Genomic DNA, 16,161 nt, shown 5'->3' with positions numbered 1-16,161 from the left:
GATGGCAGATTCCGATCTCAATTCATGGGATATTGTCCAAGTAACTTGAAACTTCGAGGGAATTTAGAAGGAAAAAAAGTAGAGGAAGAAAACCATTGAACTCAAAATGTACAAATGAATTGCGTCCCCTAAAGAAATTCCTTCCTCTTCCATGAAGCATACATTCAAAGGAGTTAAGGAATGAGAGCCATTTCTTCGAAATGAAGATACTTCAAATTTTGCATTAAAAATAAGGTACAAAACTAGCCTCGGAATCAAGCGAATCAATTTTATATCATAGCCATGAGTAGTATATAAATATATATATATGTATGTATTTACTTGCATATAGCCCGAGAAAAAATTGAAATTTGTTTCAAGTCTCTTTTCCATCCCATTCCAAAAGCTCCAACCCAAGTCATGGCATCAGGAGCAGCCAAATCAGCAGCATTCATGCTGCTAATCCTCAATCTCTTGCTCTACTTCATCGTAGTCGTCATCGCCTCGTGGGCCATGAAACACGCGATTGAAAGAACTCACGAAACGGGTAAGCTAGACCAAGTAATTTTTTTCTCCCCTTGATCTGTCATTTCTACTTGGACGGGTCGATGGAGGCAGGACATTATATGATTTTTTTTCATCTAATGCACAAGTTCGAATAATTCGGGTGGTAAATTCTAAGAAGTGCTATGTATCATCTAATTTTCTCAGATAAATTCTCAAACGTGGTGATTGAGATGCATGACAGAGGTTTGCCATCTAATAGAACTCTGTTTTGCATATGTGATGCAGCTTCAATTCTACCCACACCAGCTCGAATATTCCCGATATTCTTCCCAATGGGGAACATGGCTACTGGTCTCTTCATCTTGTTCGCCCTCATTGCTGGCGTTGTTGGGATGACAACCTCAGCCACAGGCATTCAGGATGTCGCTCGTGGAACCGCCCCGACTCTTCACTCTGCAGCTGCCTCCTCCCTCATAACTCTCTTCCTCAGCCTCCTGGCAATGGGGTAATACTTCAATTCATTCGTAGCCAGAAACATTTTCGAATTTTCGTGTTGAGTGTGGTAACGTATCTAATGATTAATGGTTCCGCCTCTCTATCTGCAGACTTGCGTGTAAAGAAATCAATATCGGGTGGACGGAATCAAATCTGGTAAGGCTGCATGATGCTTCATATGCCAATTCACACTAGTGGTTTTAATGGAAAAGATTAAAGAGATGTGTTCGTCGAATCCCATTGTATAAAATCTTGCTGATGAGCATTGTTTACTTGATATCGTAAAACTTTGCAGCGAACCCTGGAGGTGATAACGATAATCGTGACCTTTACGCAACTCTTCTGCGCTGGCGCAATTCATACTGGAGTCTCGCAACTTACTGCACTGTATAGGGCCGAAGGAAGGATATGAAGTGAATGAATTCCAATGCCGCATTGACATAAAAAATAGTCATATTTGTCCGTGTGTATGTATATTTATACGTATAATATGCATGTATATGCATATATGTTCTTCGGGTATTATCGGCACATTGACCTTTGTTTTCTTTTTTCTTTTTCTGCCCATTCTTTTTCGTGCAAGCTTGATGGTATGAGTTGTGAAAACATTTTTTTCCAATAAAACCATGTGCATGTTATACGGTGGATACGTGTTAGATGAATCCCACAAAACTTAACTAGTAAAGAAAGCTTGAACAATGAAACGCGGAACTTAATTACACACGTCTGAAACACCGAACTCATAATTACCCAACTATATTATTTTCACGAAATTAATGGTACGATCGTATAGATTCTTTTCAAGATACATATGGATGTATATAACTAGACGGGCCAATCGAGATGTGCAAGCGTTCCACAAGATTGTTTGCATGATATTCTCAGATCGATCGACTGTCATCATTGTGAGCTCATTCAACTTGATTGAAGAAAATTTAAGGTTAAAATTGGATCCCATCAAGGTGGATAACTCACATGAAAATAAGCTTAATTTCCTAATCCAAGATTGCAGCATTTTCATATATACCTTCACGTGCTTCGGTCTCCCATAAGATCTTTATTGTCGAATATATAATCCGTCCCTTCGAATCAAAGAAACATAAAGCAATCTTTGACATCCTTAACGGACAATTTTGTCTTTCCCAAAGGAAAGCTATATGTATATATATGTTGTATATATGTGTTTGTGTGTCTCTTGAATTGCCCATCTACATAGATCTGGAACATGGGAACGTACTTCGTTTCTGTTTCTAGTCCGCTCCTCCTCTCAATCTTCGCAATAAGTTATGCCTCTGGGTCGGACCCCAAACGGGTCATCACGAATCTCATTCATCGCGATTCGGTTCTCTCTCCATACTATAACCCGAAAGACACCATAGCTGATCGCGTCGAGCGATCCCTCGAGATCTCGGCTGCACGTTTAGCCTACTTTCAGGCAAAGTCGTCCCTTGACGTGACGAGGGACTTGCGCTTTGATCTCATCCCTTCGTTTCCGATGATCTTCGTGAACTTCTCCCTTGGGGACCCGCCGGTTCCACAGCTCACAGTTATGGACACCGGGAGCAACCTCCTGTGGGTCCAATGCGTCCCTTGCAAGAATTGCTCTCAAACTAGTCCATTGATCTTTGATCCAATCAAGTCATCTACTTATTCCAAAGTTCCTTGCAACACTTCCTACTGCAAGGTCGTGCCGGGTGGTCGGTGTGGGTCATCGGATCAGTGCGTGTATAACCAGACGTATTACGATGGGCCATCTTCGAAAGGAGAACTAGCTAGAGAGCAGTTGATGTTCAGAACATCCGATGATGGCACTGTGGCCGTGTCCAATGTTGTCTTTGGTTGTGGACACGAGAACGGAAAGTACTGGGACGAGAAATTCACGGGTGTCCTGGGGCTAGGCAGCCAACTTATATCTGTGCCATCAAGGCTCGGCTCCGGTTTCTCGTATTGCATTGGCAATTTGTTCGACCAGCAGTATGCTTATAACAAGTTGATTTTAGGCGAGGGGGCGATAATCGAGGGGGACTCGACCCCTGTGAAAATTATTGATGGACTTTATCATATCACTCTCGAGGGCATAAGTTTCGGGGAGAAAATGCTCGATATAGACCTCGGGGTATTCAGTCACCGGACCCAGAGGATTGGCAATTCGATCATCGACTCTGGGACTACAGTCACTTGGCTGGTGCTGGGGGCATACAAGGCACTCTTCGATGAGGTCAAGGGCCTATTGGAGGGTGTACTAGAAATAGTCGACCGCAAACCGTTGAGACTTTGCTACCAGGGCTCGGCGAGCCGAGACTTGGTAGGGTTTCCAGCGGTGACTTTTCATTTTATCGATGGGGCCGAGCTATCCCTGGACACGGGGAGCCTGTTCTACCAAGCAGGGGATGTGTTCTGCATGGCTATTGCCCCGAGTGAATTCGAGGGGCTGTCAATCATCGGGCTGATGGCCCAACAGTACTATAACGTCGCCTACGATGTTGCAGGGGCCAGGGTATACTTTCAGAGGATCGAGTGTGCACTCCTCGACGATTGACCGCGTTATGTTCTCTTTTTTCCCAATCGGTAAATTAATTAAAACCAGTCCTGTATGGTCTACAAAGTTCTCGTTAACATATCTAATCTGATAATAAAAGGGAGGTTTATGAGCTTAGAAAAAGGAATTAGAAGGGTAAGCAATAATAGACCAAAAGTTCTACTTACAAGTTTGACAGCCAATCCTGTTAGTTCGAGGCGAAAGCATATGTCACTGTATTACGCTAATTACTTTCTCTTACATAAAAGACTTTCAGATCAATTTGGAATCAACAACCTTAATTTGGCCCCAAAAAAAAAAAATCAACAATCTCAATAGAGTGATGACTTATTCCTCCATATTCCATGATGGTGGAGAATTATTCCCATACATACTGATAAACCGAGATTACATTAGTATTTAAACACTTAAATTACGAAGCAACTCTTAAACTACCAAGTTACCGACATAAACAATAGTAGTAACCCTTAAAGTATTCCAATACGTAAAACTTCATTAAAAATAATAAGCATTTTAACTAGACAACAAGACTCTTAATGAACTTGGCTTATCGATAAATTCTCTGTCAAGCAAACACAAGCCAAGTAAATCTTTATTTAGAAATTTCAGTAATGGAACACATAGACATCATACTCCAGAACAAGGATCCCGGCTTTAAGATCCATGAACTGGGTGCTCGTCTTAACATAACCGGTGGCAAACCGGAAAACACCACTCCCGCCGACCACCGGCAACTCCCTTAGTTCCGTAAACACCATGTTCCGCCCCGATATGGTAACAGTACTGCCGTTGTACTTTCCTTCCGTGAATGCTAGGTTGATGGCCAATAGCACCGCAAAGTCATTCTGAGATGCGAATGCCGTCACTGCCTGGGCTCTCCCGATCTGCTTCGAGCTTCGCTCGGGCCCCACTAGGATCAGGTCATCTACCACGTTGACGGCCCTGAACGAGAACCGGGACTTGTCAGTTGTCGGGGCCTGGGCAACCTGTATGACGTTAGGGAAGGGTCCAGTTATGTTCTCATGCAAATAGAAGTGGAGATGGGTTAGCTTTCGAGTCGTGAGCTCGAGTTGTTCGGGCAACAAACTTCTCGCAAAATCGGATTTTCACTATGAGTACAGTGGAGGAGAAGAATAGCATAGCAAAAAGTGAGAGTTTTGTGAGGAAAATGGTCATGGAATTTGAGACGCAAATTCTTCTTGATCGGTATGGTGTATGTACGACTAGTTGTGTCTTGATGGAGAAATGACTGATGAATAACATCGTGCCTATATATATAGGGCCTTACCGGTTCTACAGCTTCATATTTTCTGATTCTTTTTTCAATTTTTTGTTTCGAAATAGATAATAAGAGTGCAATAATTAATTTTTTCTACGGAGGACGCACATGGGTGAAAATAATATATGTTTTATACAATATATAAAAACAGAAACGAAATTATCCGCATCGTGTCATGTGGAATGAAGAAGGCAGTCCATTGAGTGATGATTCTTGTCCCAATTAATTGATAAATATTGATTCAATATGGTAATGACATGTTGTAGTTTATTAAATATACTAAAGTACTACTGGGCGATTTGCAAGAATTGCACTTATAAGAAATCTATTCACTGGTAGCTTTCGGTATTTATCTCGCTATTAGAGGTTACTGTATCTATTTTTATCTTCTCTTTTCAACAACTCAACTAAATCCATAAAATTCCTCTAATTATAAAATAATAATAAAAAATGATTAACTTTTACATAAATTATAGGAAAAAAAAAAGAAAGAAAAACGTCAGTTGAGGTCGCTTGCTTAGCCACCACGTCTCACTTTCTCAAAATTCTGCATTGTCTCCTCCACACTTTTTACTTCTTCCCAAAAGCGGTTTCTTCCTTTTGTCCTTCAATCAAGCAGGTACGATGTGACCATTTCTGTTTTCTTCTAAATTCTCATTCCACTAACAACTTAAATCACTTTAAACGATTCGCAACTTGATTTTTTAAATAAAATTTACAATAAAATTATGTTTTTGGAAATGCAAAAGAAAAAAGAAATATCTCGTTCCATCATTTCGTTGTCCTTTTCTTCCTTTCTCTAATTATGATGCAATTATGAGTTTGTTTCAGCCAAAAGAAATTGATCCTCTCTGTTGTAACTAATCGTCTTCTTCATTCGTGAAAGTGTGTTTGTCTTTTTCCTCTACCTCAATTCTTTTAAGTGTTTTTTCTTCTCTGCTGAAGCTCAACATCTCCATTCTTTTTTCATCAGTCCGTGTATTTTTGCTCAGACAACCTGCAAGTTGGTTTCATGGGCTAATAAATAAAGACTTCTGTAATGTTACATGTCATTATATATTGGGCCCAAATTACAAAAGTTTTGATTAGTTAATAATGGTTCATGAACTTTATTAGCTCATCACCAAGGCCTAATCGATTTCATATACCCTACCTGTATCATTATTTCGATTTTTGAGCAATATAAGAAGTTTTCTAAGATAATTCTATAGATATATAAACTTTTTCTACTTAAAAAAAACATATGATCTAACTTAAACATCAGAGGGGGCTCTCCAGTACCAACTCGGGAGCTCTTCTTATAGGTATCGAGTGGCAGCCAGATCTCGAGGAGCAATCCGAAAAATTTTTTCGCACATTAGGTTTCGTGCCCTTTATTGGTTTGGCAGCAAATAATTCATACGAACTTAACTAAAATCACTCAATATTAAAAGTTATTCCCTTATTTTTTTTTCTATAAGGCTCTTTTTATCCCACTTTGATTTTCTCTATTGTTATATCTCTTAACTAGAATTTTATGGCCCGTTTGGATTGAGAGTTAAAGTAATTTTAATTTTAATTTGATTTTGATTTTGATTGTGGAAAAGGACAAATGAGATGGGGTTATAAATTTGACTTGGGAAACGTGTGTTTTTGTTATGTAGTGTGTTGAGTTAAAGTTAAAGTTAAAATTTTTTATTTAGAAAATGTGTATTTTTGTTGTGTAGTGTGTTGAGTTAAAGTTAAAGTTAAAGTTAAAAAATTTTAACTTACAATCCAAACAGCCCATTAATGTCCCTAATAAATCGAAAACAACCGATTCTTGTTATCTTTAAGGACAATTCAGAATAGTAGAAAGGAACGTAGTGTAACAGCACACTCTCTTATTTAGAAAGCAAGAGTTTTCAGATTTGATCTCACTGAAATCATATGTATTCATTTATTTAAATTTATGTTTTTCTCGTAGTAGACTGATGAAAATCTTTTATTTAGATTTAAATGATTCGTTACTTGTTTTCTTTAAATAAAATTTTAAAAGAAATTTACTTGATAGGTCGATTCGATTCAAACTGGATTAATCATGAAAATATTGTCCCATCATTTCGCTGTCTTTTTCTTCCTTTCTCCAATTATGATGCAATTATGAGTTTGTTTCAGCCAAAAGAAATCGATCCTCTCTGTTGTAAGTAATTGTCTTCTTCATACGTGAAAGTGTGTTTGTCTTTTTCCTCTACATCAATTTTTAAGTGTTTTTTTTTTCTTCTCTGCTGAAGCTCAACATCTCCATTATTTTTTCATCAGTCCATGTATTTTTGCTCAGAGAACCGTCCATGTATTGCAAGTTGGTTTCATGGGCTAATAAAGACTTTTGTAATGTTACATGTCTTGATTAGCTAATAATGGTTCATGAAGAACTTTATTAGCCCATCACCAAGGCCTAATCGATTTCATATACTCTACATGTATCATGACTTCGATTTTTGAGAAATATAAGAAGTTTTCTAAGATAACTCTATAGATATATAAACGTTTTCTACAAAGAAAAACACATGATCTAACTGAAACATTAGAGGGGGCTCTCTAGTACCAACTCGAGAGCTCTTCTTATAGGTATCGAGCGGTAGCCAGATCCCGAGGAGCAATCCGAAGAATTTTTCAGCACATCAGGTTCCGTGCCCTTTTTTGGTTTGGCAGTAAAGAATTCATACGAAGTTAACTAAAATTACTCAATATTAAAAGTTAAAGGGCCATTTAGAATCTGCCCCTGACATATTTATTGGCTTATAGGCCAAATTATTATTTAGGAAAAAAATATAATTTTGATCCTCTATCTTTGAGTACTTTTTCTATTTTTGTTCTTTTTTTATTTTCTTTTTTATTATCATCCTTTACCTTTTGAAACTTTTCTGTTTTAGTACTTTTGTTAGTAACACTGTTAAAAATGCTGAGTTAGAGTCAGGTCAGCTACTATAAGGGATACACATTCCACATCATCAACAATAAGGGGAGAAAAAAACAAACATAAAAGTCAGTAGATCCTAAATGAAAGATTTAATTCCTAATTAGCTTCTTTCTCCGTTCGCGAAAAAATATTGACTTCTTGAGCTGTACAACAGCAAGTCATTTGCTTTTTTTCTTCTCCCTCTCTCAATAGAACTCTTCTAGCGAACATAGTTAGCTTACATAACATGCACTAACATCTCCTTGCAAGCCCATTCTTCCCTATTTCCTCTCAAGAGCACAATTACATAGATCCCATTTGATTATGAAAATGGCCAAATTAATAATGAATCCCTGTATTAATTGACATGGACAAGTAGATAGAAGAGAACCCAGTTGAGGTCTCTCCCACAAAATCTCGGCTTTCAATTTTCCCGGCTCAAGAATCCTCTCAAAAAGAAAGCTTCCATCAGATTTCGCTCAAGCCCACTGAATCTTCACTCATTCTCTCTCTTGAGCTACTTCGAATTCAACTATGAGCTCAGTTCTTAGATCTCGATGTGTGAGGGTTTGACTCCCAAACACCAACAAAAAGTTTGGGGGGGGGGGGGAATCGAAAGGAATATAAATCCTTTACTGTGAAGAAAATAAAATATGGGAGCGAGAAAAGAAAAAGAACTTGTTGGGTGTTTAGGTTGGAGTCGCAGAGCTAAGAAGCCTTTTCTTGGATGAACCATGGTATCTGGAAACCCAATTGGATTCCAATGAATCTAGTTGAGGCGAGTTGGCTCACTATAACTTTTCTTTGCATTTGTTTTCCTCTTATTATTGATGATGTGGAATGGGTATCACATATAACAGCTGATATGGCTCCAACTCAGCATGTTTTGACAATGTTAGTAACAAAAGTACTAAAATAGAAAAGTTTCTAAAAGTAAATGATGAAAATAGAAAATAACGAAAATAGAAAAGTACTCAAAGGTAAAAGATAGTTTTCCTTATTACCTAAGACCACTATTGTGAGCGAAATAAATAAGAGGTAAATAAACATGCATATCATGGCCACACATGCGCCTAGTTCTTGCTCGCTTATCAATAGCATCTCTCGTGTCGGTCAGCAAAAAAATTGCTATTAGCATTATATGTTCTTTTAAACCTACATGCAAGTTGGTCTTAACTGAAATTATTGAACATATCTAATTACTAATATACATAGTCAGAGAAGAGATTCCAGATAGGGTCATTTCGGTAATTCCATATATCTTCTTATTGATTTATTCTCTTTTTCCAAATGTATAAATTGATTTTCTCTATGTTCTATTTAAAGGCTTATCCATATGTCTATGTGTATTGTCCCTCATTTTATGAATAATTTGTTTTACCCTTACGTATGATTAAACTCAACATCATTAATTAGCTTGGCCGCTCCTTCATTGCCGTGACCGCACGTCTTGATTCCATGCTTTGGCTTGATTGAGATATATATCTATGTGTGGTATATATATGGTGTTTAATTACCTAAAGTAAGTAAAATTAATTTATGGCACTTAATTGAATTAAATATGTTTGATAAGTAAAAGAGAATTTGACTTAACTTATTAAAGTTAAGTCGAAAAAGCACTTAATAATTCAATAAAATACAGTTATTTTTCCAACTTATTCGCAAAGCTAAAGAGGCGATTTTTGCTTGTTTGCATTGGTGCTTCTCATTTTTGTAAAATTTACAAACAAGTATCATTTTCTCGGAAGGGACGAGAGAGGAGAGAGAGAGAGGAGTTGCGACCGGAGGGCAACAACAAATGAGAGGGGATACGTTGGTTGGTCAGCCGACCATCACATAAAACTGTTTGATAAAAATTATTTCAAAAAATAAAAATAAAACAAAAAATGAAAAAAAGTAATGCCTATGCCAGAAAGAGAAAGAAGGCAGAGGGGGTCGGCGGTGGGGGCTTTACCAGCTGCCACCATCCCCAATCAGAGCTGCCAGCGGCCTTTTGTAGGTCCAATGCCTCTCTTACAAGAATTGCTCTTAAACTACTCCTGTCTCTTACCCTATCAAGTCATCTACTCCAAAGGCCTTCGCAACAGTTCCTACTGCAACAACGTCCCATGAATGTGGGGACATTGGTCAATTAATATGTTCATCTGCAATTATATGTTGATGATATGCTAAAAGCTACGAAAGACATAAAGGAAATTGATAGGTTGAAGTATCAGCTAAATGAGGAATTCGAGATGAAAGATTTAGGAGTTGCGAAGAAGATACTCGGGATGGAGATTAGTAGGGACATAGTTGCAGGCACACTGTTTTTGTCACAGAAGATCTACCTCCAGAAGGTTCTACAACGTTTTAATCAATCTGATTCCAAGCTGGTAGGTACGCCTTTGGCTTCGCACTTTAAATTGTCTACTCACTCATCTTCAAAAAGCGAAGCTGAGATAAGTTACATGCCAAATGTTCCTTATGCTCATACTCGAGAACGACAAGCCTGGCATTGAGGTCCATGAAGTGGGTGCTGATCTCAACGTAACCCGTGGCAAACCAGAACCACCGGCAACTCCCTTAGCTCCATGAATGGCATGTTCCGCCCTAATGTTTTAAAAAAGACGGTCGTCGTTCCCCACCTCTCCCATTATTTTCTTTGATTTTTGGAGGGATTCAAACCCAAGACCTCCCCCATGCCCCCTTCTCCTCCATGACATTCTTCTTAACCGTTGAGCTATACCTAAGAAAGGATAGATTGCAATATTAACAAACAACTTGTGCACAAAATCACAAACATGATAGAATCGTCTTAATAGTAAGTATTTCCATCATTCTGGAAGCATATTTAAACACAATATCCACTGAACCCAACATTAACTGGTGATTCGCAAACACAATTGAGAATGAGAAGGATCAATCTCTTTGTTCCACAACCATACATTGAAAACAACATAATCTTAACATAACATTGTCCATACCATAACATAACACAACCAACAGTGTTCATAACATAACATAATTTATTGTGACTCCTCGTCGTCTCCATCTCCATCGCCTTCTTCTTCTTCTTCTTCTTCTTCTTCTTCTTCTTCTTCTTCTTCTTCTTCCTCCTCCTCCTCAACATGTCTACTCTTATGCGACCCTCACCCTAGAGTGGATCGCCCAATGCAATGATGCTTACCTCAGATGAATCAGGAACGCGTTGTCCTGTCTGTTGAGCGACGTACCCCGCAACAAATTTAAGAAGTTCTTGTTGCGTTTCAAAAAGGCCCCTCAAATGGGACATCTAGCCTGTGATTTCATCATAGCATTGGTTGCTCATCCCAGCCGTGTCGGATGGCCCGCATGCAGTAGGTGCTCGGGTATTAGTTTTGCCAAGACACTAACTTGTCAGCACCCCATTTTGGTCCACCAGCTACAACAAAGTCTTGAACCAACCGGGTCATAATATGAGATTCAACCAAAGATAATCAAACAAAATTTGTTTAGTATTCATGGCAAGATCGACAGGGCCAACCAGGTGACTCAAGAAGCATGATGACAATGGAAGGTCTCGGGGCCTCCTAGAAAGTTTATGGAAGGATAACAAATCATGCCCAAACATGCAGTACAGCGCATAGACATGCAAACCGGCGATTGAATCAATTAATGTTGCTCCGGTCACCCGAACCGGGCAAAATCGGTTCCCAAGCTCCCAATGCATCAAGTCATGATAAACCAATATCGGACTTGTCAGGATCACCCTTCTGCACATATCAACAGTACCTTGTCCTTTGTATTATGAAATTTGAATGTGCAATTGATTGTGATCCAAACTTCTCCAACATCTCTTGAATCCATGTGGGACCCACGGCCAATTCCCATTTTTTATTTATTTGCAAACTAGCCCCATTATTTTTCTTTATTTGCAATCCAGCACTACTCTTTTATTATTTGCAAACTAGCATTTTTTATTAGCCCCATTCTTTTATTTTTCACAAACTAGTCACATTCTTTATTTCATTGGCAAATTAATCCCATTCTTTCCTAATCTAGCATATTTTCATCCATATTTCTCTTTAACTCACATCCAAGCCCCTTCTTTCCTATTTTATTCTACATTTGGTCACTTTTTCTCCACTTATTCCTTATTAACTTTTCTTCCATTTTTGATCTCATTCTTCCATTCTTGAACCCCACTTCCAACTCAACTTTTTCCTTTTTCAACTTCACAATTTTCCTTCTTGTTTCTTTCCCTCTCTTGCCCAAAGATCTCATTCATTTTTCAGCAAGCTCAAAAAATTTAGTCAGCATTTTGGGGGAAATATCGGCCAAGCTCATGGATAGAAGAAGAAAGGAAGTTCATTAAACCGTTTTCCCGATCTTGAGCAACATTCCTAACTAGATCATTCTTTCCTCCTTGCCCATAATTTTCATTCATTGCTCCTATTCATTTTCAGCTAAAGATGGGGAAGAATTAAGTCAGCATGGTGAGCATAATAGGAGCCAAGTTCAGCTGAAAAGAAAAAGAGGAAGTTCGTGGGAATTTGCCTGGTTTTTGGCACCACTTTCCAATCTAAACCTTCCTTTCTCTTCTTACCTTTGACCCTCAAGCAATCAACATTCATTCCAGCACCGGAGCAAGAGGAGAGGAGGGAGAAAAGAGCAAAATTCGTCCAAGTACAATCGGGGTAGAATAGAGCAAGAAAAATCTCATTAATCGCTTTCTCGTCTTGCACAATTTTCCGGTTTTGGACCACCTTCCCACCTTGCCACTCTCCCTCACCTTCACGCATTGATTCAGTAGAGAAATAGAGGGAATAGGAGAATAATTTCGTCTAGATTCAAGGAGAGCAAAAGAAAGAAAGAAAAAAATGATTAAACCGCTTTCCCGTCTCGCACAACTTTCCAATCTAAACCCTTCCTTCCTCTCTTACCCATCACCCTCATTGATTAAGAATTGATTCAGCAATTTTCGGAAGGGAGAGTGAGCAGAAGACAGAGAGAATTCGTCCAGGTTAGAGCTGTACAGAAGAGAGCAAAGGAAAAACCGTTATTGCCGAAAAAACGTCATTTTCCAGCAACTGCCCATCCACCTTCACCCAAACCCCAAACCAAACACATATCCCACCTATTTTTGACCTCCCGAGTCCATTGGTGGTGTTAGTTTTTCCATTTAAGGTCTCATTCCCACCATTCCAGCATGGTCTAGATTCGGGTCTCCCCCGAGTTTTCCCAGTTCCTAGGTGTTTTCTTCATCCTGTCTTGGCCCGAGCACAAAACAAACTACATGCCCCTCTAGTTTTCGACTTCCCGAGTCCATTGGTGAGGTTAGTTTCTCTATTTAAGGCCTCCAACATCCCATTCCAGCAGTTTTCAGAACCGGGTTCCTAGGTGTTTTCCCGATTTTTCGACGAGTTCGTCCCTTCCACTACCAGGCCGGGTCAACCAACGACCCATAGACCCATGAGCCATCTCCAGCAATGTTCCATGGTCATCCAGGAGCCGTGAACCGTTGTGCATCGTCGCACGAACCACTTCCTTTCCTTTCTTTTCTTTTCCGGGTTTCCTCTATACTTTACCGGTTTTCTTTCTTGTTTTCAGGTTAAATCAGACCATGGCTCATTGAATTTCACCTATAGCCATGTCCAGGGGTCCCTTGGGAGTCAAGATCCACCGTGCCAATTTGCTGGAACCACCCTCGACAACCTACTCCAGCCAATTTCCTTCTTATGGCGCGTTTGAGCCTTCTTGGGTCACTCAGGCACCCTACTGTCCAGAGTTGTTCCTTTCCTTTCTGAGACATTTCCCGACTCATTTCCAACCCCAAGGCGTAGGTATAACACCCCCTAAACCCTTAGAGGAGTTAGGTCTTTTAATTTTCGAGCATTGTGGGGTGATAAGGCTGTCCTAAACTGATTTCCGTGAATGTTTCGGTATGAACCGGTGCTGTTTTATCGATTCCGTTAAATCTCATATTGTTATGCATGCTCGAATGTTTGTTTGAAATTTTCGAGATTATGGCGACACCGGTTTCGTATTTGTTTGATATTGTTGTGTTGTCGATTCAATACTCGCATGAACTATGATGACGTGAAATGTGTATCTCGAATGAAAATAGCATGAATCGGTCTAATAACTAAACCCGACTTTCGAAAATGGGGAGTGTGAAAAGAAACCGATATGAACACGAATTTGAATATTTTCAAAGAATCGGATTTAAAATCGGTTGTTTGAAGTGAGAATAAACCCACACGAATTAATCTCATATTCATTCGATTTTAAGGAATAAAATCGACTAAACAAACAAGACTGGCTTAATCGATCACTTGGATTTAAAACCGGCAAATTAAGTCTTAACGTGATTGAACATGTCTATGATTGTGTGTTGTAGTGTTTGAGTTTTTTTTTTCAAAATCCACACGAGCCTGATAAATCATGTAAATATGATATTAACACACAACTTGTCTGTTTTTGTCTGCTTTTATCTATTTTTCTATTGTTTTCTTGCGGGTCGAGTCCGACCTTTTAGGATACGCTTTGCACGGGGTCCAACGCCCCAAAACATCGATCACGGGTCCAACGCCCATACACACCGAATGCGCGCAACCCGAGTGCGGAATCGGGTCTTGTCTCGACTCACTGCTTCGCTCTTAGTGGCGTCTATGTGTGGAAGACAACTCGGATCGGATAAGTGAGTCGCTCTTAGTGGCGTTTACGGCTGTCTCAAGAGTCAAGCGACTCTTCTGCTATTCGTCGGTCCGATCGAACCCGACCCCCGACTCTCTGAGCCCACGTTGCATTAATTCACTTTTCGGTTCTTCCAAAATTCATGGTGAGCATGAGCGGAATATTTGGCTTGAGGCAAATTGATCGGGTCCAAGTATTGTATCATGTCTGTATTTTGCATTTTTCTTGAGAGCACACTGTAAGAATTCTCTTCTGCATTTCCATTTAGTCGGTTGTAAGGACCCCGGTCAATAAGCAGAAAAGGCCTGAGCGTTTAATCAAATTTACGGTATCAAAACAGGCGAGTCAAGTGCAACCCTAAATCACGAGATAAATAAATAAAAGGGCAAGCTTAACAAGCTAGAGTACCGAAAGGGGGTGTGAAATGTAGGCCCATACGTAATAGAACCCACGAATTCGAAATTTTCGGTTCCGTACAGACCATTGCCTTAGCATACTAGGTGTACCCTGTACCCCTAAACCCGGGCAACTCACCGACCCTCGACCTTCGGGTTGTAAACAGGTAGTGGCGACTCCTTCTCACGTGCGTCTGTCACGCGTCCCCGAGAAGGTGGACACTCCCAAGCCGCGTTGCATAGGCGTGCGCATGCGTGTCCCGACGAGACGATATTCGAGTGCACACACAACTCATCCCTGGTATACGACCCTTTTTACTTGTTCTGACCGTATCCGCCCAAAGCTTGGCATTCATCTCATTTGAAAGCCTGGTACTAGCAGATTGGGATGTCTCAGCGAACTTCCCCGGTCAAGAGAATCAAACAAAAAAAATTAGATATCCGCAAATCATTAAAATGAACGTAATTAGAAAGTCATTATTCTCTTTCATATATATATTAAAAGAACATGTTCCATATAATATAATAACTTATCATATTCTGATGGTGCGTACGAGCTAACCCAAGATTTATCCTTGACTTTTTTATGGTTCTTTTTTCATATAGCCGCACTACATCGAGCAGTTTCCCATCTTTCTTCATCTGAAAAATAATAGTATCAATTAGTTAAATGATGATCGCTCAAATCATATATTAAATCATTCCAAAAGTTAATAGTTAGATGGTTAATTCCATTAATGATATTTCAATGATGATGGACACACAACAAATGTCTTACCACTTTATAGGCAAGTGTACCCATTGATATAAATCCTCCGCAGTGGACCGATGCGTCGACATTGGAATTTCGATTCGCCAAGGCTTTCTCGGAAATAGTCTTGAACTTGCAATCACTTTAATGCCTATGGAGCCCCTCCAAATGCACTTCCCCGATGAAATGAAGCTCAAGTCTACTGACCCGGTGATCGTGATATATATCTAATAAATGATCATTGGCTTTCTTCATGAAGGCCTTTCTCATATGTTCCTCGTGAATTGGATTTCAAAAACATAATTTCTGCATTATGAAAAAATGACAACTAGTTAAACTACTTTAAATGAAATACATACTATATATATATATATATATATATATATATATAAAGTATACATAATTACCTTTCATTCTTGGAACATCATCTGACATCGGGGTTTTGGGACTTTACCAAACGAATAGATGGGCTTGCTCGGCTGATAGAAGCAGTTGATGTTGCTCTCCAATACCGCCACAATCTTATTCACACCTTGTCTCGAATCAATAAACCTGCAAGGAGAACATCATTTATTACTTGATCTCATTTATGATAATCAACGTACATTAACAACACATGCTATAAGGTAACACGCAAAGGAA

The 16,161-nt window shown here is 39.3% G+C and overlaps 3 protein-coding genes across 3 annotated transcripts; 2 read left to right on the top strand and 1 right to left on the bottom strand.

Moving 5' to 3' along the window:
* The first annotated feature begins 311 nt into the window (after window positions 1-311).
* LOC116207210 (membrane protein PM19L-like) lies at window positions 312-1,625 on the top strand. Its single transcript, XM_031540098.1, has 4 exons — window positions 312-526; window positions 772-991; window positions 1,092-1,137; window positions 1,277-1,625. Exons 1-4 carry the CDS (start codon window positions 400-402, stop codon window positions 1,391-1,393), a joined length of 510 nt encoding a protein of 169 aa, XP_031395958.1. The 5' UTR covers window positions 312-399; the 3' UTR covers window positions 1,394-1,625.
* Window positions 1,626-2,206: 581 nt separating this feature from the next.
* Window positions 2,207-3,520, top strand: LOC116208983 (aspartic proteinase CDR1-like). The gene has a single exon (XM_031542560.1). It carries the CDS (start codon window positions 2,207-2,209, stop codon window positions 3,518-3,520), a length of 1,314 nt encoding a protein of 437 aa, XP_031398420.1.
* Window positions 3,521-3,837: 317 nt separating this feature from the next.
* On the bottom strand, window positions 3,838-4,626 carry LOC116206894 (dirigent protein 21-like; the record flags this gene model as incomplete). The annotated part of the gene is made up of 1 exon (XM_031539728.1): window positions 3,838-4,626. A coding segment is annotated over one exon (501 nt), but the record flags the coding sequence as incomplete, so codon positions are not given.
* Between the last annotated feature and the right edge of the window lie 11,535 nt (window positions 4,627-16,161).

Source organism: Punica granatum, chromosome 5 (genome assembly GCF_007655135.1).
Source record: "Punica granatum isolate Tunisia-2019 chromosome 5, ASM765513v2, whole genome shotgun sequence".
NCBI lineage: Eukaryota > Viridiplantae > Streptophyta > Magnoliopsida > Myrtales > Lythraceae > Punica > Punica granatum.
The sequence above is the reverse complement of the archived record's forward strand: the minus strand, read 5'-3'. Positions and strand labels throughout refer to the sequence as shown.